This window comes from Triticum aestivum, chromosome 4D, assembly GCF_018294505.1.
Source record: "Triticum aestivum cultivar Chinese Spring chromosome 4D, IWGSC CS RefSeq v2.1, whole genome shotgun sequence".
NCBI lineage: Eukaryota > Viridiplantae > Streptophyta > Magnoliopsida > Poales > Poaceae > Triticum > Triticum aestivum.
This window is the reverse complement of record NC_057805.1, coordinates 436,672,977-436,677,779: the sequence shown is the minus strand read 5'-3', so window position 1 is coordinate 436,677,779 and position 4,803 is coordinate 436,672,977. Positions and strand designations below refer to the sequence as shown.

The 4,803-nt window shown below is 54.9% G+C and overlaps 1 protein-coding gene across 1 annotated transcript; it reads left to right on the top strand.

Moving 5' to 3' along the window:
• Positions 1-551: 551 nt before the first annotated feature.
• Positions 552-3,386, top strand: LOC123100217 (pumilio homolog 2). Its single transcript, XM_044522179.1, has 5 exons — positions 552-1,761; positions 2,122-2,281; positions 2,380-2,543; positions 2,688-2,967; positions 3,078-3,386. Exons 1-5 carry the CDS (start codon positions 692-694, stop codon positions 3,213-3,215), a joined length of 1,812 nt encoding a protein of 603 aa, XP_044378114.1. The 5' UTR covers positions 552-691; the 3' UTR covers positions 3,216-3,386.
• The last annotated feature ends 1,417 nt before the right edge of the window (positions 3,387-4,803 follow it).

Below are 4,803 nucleotides of genomic sequence, written 5' to 3'. Positions count from 1 at the left end.
CCCGGCTCCTATCCCTTGTTGTGCAGACCTCATCTCGTGGTGCCGTGGTGAGACGGCCTGGAGGCTTCTTGACCATGGTGGCGCAAGATGGTGGTCGGTTTGGTGGCAGGCTCTGGAGCACCCGAGGTGAAGGTTGGGATCGGGGGAAACCCCTGTCAGCCTGTCCGACACCGACGCGGCGACGCCGGTGGGTGCCGCCGGACCTTCCTGGAGGGCGTCGGGGGCAACCCTTCCTCTCGCCTCGTCGTGTACCGGGGGAAACCCTTGGCAGCAGCGTCGTCTTCGTCGCAGTCCTTCTTGGAGGTGTTGATTGGTACCGGTGCTTCGGAGCCTTGGAGCTTGGTGGGAGATCTTTGGTGGGCGCAGTGGTCGTGAAGCTTCTTCGTTTCCGTCGATCCGCCGTTGTCGGCATTCTTTTCTCTTGTTGTTTCTCTTTCGTTTCTTTTGAGTGTGATTGTGCTGCTTCCGCCCCAGCATCTATCTTTAAATGTATCAATTGGTTGCTTTGGAATACAAAGCGGGGAAACCTTTTTCTCAACTGGCCGGCCCGCTCCTCCCCGTGTAAATCGGCCGGGTGTCCTCCTCCTCCCACCCCGCGTCTCACCCGGCCGCCGCCTCTCTGCCACTATATAAACACGCTCGCCCAATTCATTCCCCCGAAACCCCAGAGCAAGCGAAACTAGTACAAGCCATGGATTCGAGCAAGCACAAGGTGGGCTTCCCAAGCAAGCCATCCCGCCCCGCGCCCTCCCACGGCGGCGGCCGCGCCGCCTATCGCGGGGAGACCCCGTCCTCGTCGTCGTCGCTGCGGCCGCCACCGCAGCAGCAGCAGCAGCAGCAGCAGGGGCACGTGATTCCGCCCGTGCCGCTGCCTGTGGATCAGGGGGCGGACGCGTTCCCCTCCGAGCTCGAGTCGCAGGGGCGAAGGATGGGGGAGCTGTACTTGAGGGATTCGCCGCGCCGCGTGCGGGTGGGCGCGTCCTGGAGCGCCGTCTACGGCTACGACCCGGCCCATCCCATGCCCCCGCGCCCCCGCGTCCACGACGACGAGACGACGCGCGGCGCCGCCTTGGTCGCCTCGTCGATACAGCAGCAGCCGGGACCGATCCCGCCGCTGCACCCGCAGTTTGGGTCGGCGCAGCGCCTCTACGGGCGGAGCGAGACCTCCTCGAGCGGCGCCGCTCCAGTTGGCACGGCGCGGCCGTCCGCAGTGGACCTGTTCTACGGGCGGCGCGGGACCTCCTCGAGCGGCGCCGCTCCAGTTGGCACGGCGCGACCGTCCGCAGTCGAGCTGTTCTACGGGCGGCGCGGGACCTCCTCGAGCAGTGCCGCTCCAGTTGGCACCGCGCGACCGTCCGGAGTCGGCCTGTTCTACGCGCCGCAGACCTGGCCGCAGCCGCCGCAACGCCATGCAGGGGACGGGACCCGGAGCTCGCACTCGGGGGCGCCAGAGCCACCGATTCACCAAGACTCGAGGCTGGAGAAGATCCGATCGGAGTCGCTCCGTTCCCCGATGACGCTTGAGCAGCTGCTGATGTATTGCTCGGCATTCGTGGTCCAACTGCTGGAGCAGGGTGAGGAGGAGATGCGCCACAGGGTGCTCGGCTGGTTCGTGCACCGCGCGCACGAGATCATGGGGAACAGGCAGGGGCATGCGGTGTTCGCCACGCTGCTGCGCATCTGCCGCTGGCGGTATGAGGAGCTCCGCAGCATCGTGGAAGCCGCCGTCACGCCCAACCTCGTCTCGAGGTCCAACGACGGGTAGGTTAACAGATCAACAACTCCCTTCTATTTCAGATTTTCCAGTGCTGCCAGTTTGATCAGAAGTAATTTACCATTGTGATTCGCATGTCCAAACTACAGTTACTAAATTAACAGTGCTAAAAAAACTACTAAATTAACATCTCTGTAGCATATACAGCTAGCTATTTAGCTTATCAAACAAACAGTTTCGATCGCAGCAACACCTGCGGTGGTTCTGTGGCCAAATTATTACTGTGGCCTGTGGTATAACAAAATGAAGTAGTGTATGAGTATGGTACTAGAGTTGTGTCTTGTGTGTGGCGAAAACCTGCTGCTGAACTTGTGTTGCCTGCATCTGCCTGGTGCAATGCAATGCAGGGTGACATCTCTGAAGATGCTCATTGCGGAGGTGGCGCGGCACTGGGACCTGTCCGAGCGGCTCGTCGGCAGCTTCGTGAATGAGCGCGTGATGGACGAGGCCGGAGGGAACGAACTGATTGCCGACTGTTTCGCCACGATGCCTTACGAGGTGACCAGGGTAAGTGCCGGCCGCAATATATAGCAGCAACCATGCGATCAGTGATACATCACACTACTACATATGCTTGGCCATTTCTGTATTTTGTTTGGCTTCAGGCTCTGATCCGGCACGCCCTGGACACCATCAATGACAAGCTGGAGTCAGAGTTGGGGTCGAGGTGCCTGGCAGTATGCTTCAGGAACGCGCGAGCCGACCATCTCAAGGACTTCGAGAAGGCCGTCTGTGAAGGCGCCATAGCAATGGCCATGGGCCAATACAGGTTAATTCTCATTCCTCGCGTTAACCTGTTCCATGATTCTGAACTTACGTTCGATTACTTACCGGCCCGCTCTAAACTCTGAAGTCTGAACTGAATGCCAAGCTAAAACTGACAGAGGTCTCTCGATCGGTACCCCGCATGCAGCAACTACTTCATGCAGGGCGTCCTGGAGCATGGGGACATAGGTGTACAGTACGCCGTCGTGGATCAGCTCATGACGGAAGTCGCCAGTCTGTGCTGCCACCGGTACGGGCACTACGTGGTGCAGTCTTGCATCCTGAAGAGCGGCGATTACCGGGGCGAGCTGCTGCGGCGTCTGATCCAGGAGCTTGAACGGCTGGGCGATACACAGCTCGCCGGGCTGGTGAAGAACCGCTTCGGCAGCCGCGTCCTCAGCCGCCTGCTCGACACGGCCGAAACTCCTGTAAGTAGAGTACCCATCGCCGAGTCTTATACTCCATGCATGTATGCTTTGCTCGTTGGCCGGATGTCTGTCTGATATAGTGACGACGACTTGTTGTGAGCATGGCGCAGCGCTTCAGGAGCGAGCGCTGGGGGTGGGAGCTGGCCCAGAGGATCAGGCGCGCATCGGCGGCCCACCTGGGGCCTGACCTGGAGAAGACTAACGCGAAGCGGGTGATGAAGTCCGTAGACCGGATGGGGCTGTCGTAGCTATCGTTTCTGTGTGTTTTGCATTGTTGTCGATCTGACGGAAGCTGTCGTCTGGGGATGGCTAGTTCGGTTCTAGATGTGGACATGGTGTCGAATGTCGAGTGCGAGCCTGATTTGGAACGCTGCTGGAACCTGGCGTCTTATCTTTGATGTGAAGTGTACGTGTTTGCACTGTACTAGACAATCGATGTGAGTTCACCAAGAACCCGGCCTTGCACCAAACAACGTTGAGCAACCGTCTCCCCTTGAAAAGGCTACTTTTGAAGGCCGAAATGTTCTTCTAACATTCTTATAAGATCCTAATGGTCTTATAAATTTGTTATACTGCGGTATTTCTCAAAATTAGGACGAAATGGCCGTCAGTTTTTGTTCTACTGGTGAACAATTGGTTTAAGGATTGCCGATGATATCAACTCACGCACAAGAAGGTTTCAGCTTCCTTAAGCAAATTCCGTTTTTAAGACCTAGCTTATACTCCCTCTGTACAGAAATAAAAGGGAGTAACGTTGTAAACGTCTTAACAGGATTCATTTTTTGCTGGCCCAAAAGGGCAAAAGGGGTGCAAGTGGGCTAGGTTGGTTCGACCACATTGGCTTTTCTTCTTCTTTAATTTATCCATCCTAACTCATTTGCTCGAAGCTGGCATGCAGATGAGTTGTAAGGGACGACATTGGCTAGGTTTTGCTAGCGGGGTTGCAACAACATTTGTTCGACACAACTAAAATTTACTTACCTTTTCAAAAAAAAAATTGCTTCAAATCCATAGAAATATGCTTCCAGAATAATTGCAAAGTTCCCTCCCAAACTTCCTTTACTCACCCTGCGTACCATATGGTTCCAATATTCATTCCATGTGTCCATATCATGCATGCTTCATTTCATTCCATACTCGTTACCGTCATGAAAAATTAGATGAGGCACCTGTGTGCTAACGTCATGGCAAATTACGTGTCGATGAAAAATTAGATGCGGAGCATGTGTGCTAACTAGATGAAAACTTATGTGTCGATGAAAGACTGAAGCATAAATATTGACAACATTTAAAAAACAAAAGGCAGCTCCATTGCAGACCTTCCATGGAACTAAAATATGAAACATTACACCATTACGGACCCAAAGCACCAAACTTCCGAGCAGCTACAACAAAGTCCAAAGCAAATGGCAGGTCCATACATTCTATTATTGCAGCAACAACATCGCAAATTATGGTACACGAGCAGTTTAATCCTTCTCCAAGATACTAGAAACTGAATGAGAAAAAAAGACAATTCTCATAAGATGCGGCACTACAAGCTGCAGAAAGCAACAAAAACATGCAATGAGATTAATGGCCAAAGAATATGATGAGCTAACCTAAGAGCAACTCCACTCGTTCGGCCCCCCAGCGCATAGGCCGGCGCTATTTCAAACGCACGCCGGGCGATTTTTAGGCCCTGGAAGCGATCAAGGTCCCAGCCACGCCCCCAGCTGCCGCCCCCAAGGCGTCGTTAATTCAGACTTGTCCATTCCCGCTACCCAAAAAATGCCACAAGTCCGGCGATCAGCGTGACAAAGTCCCGGCGATCGGCGATCACCTTGCCATAGTTCG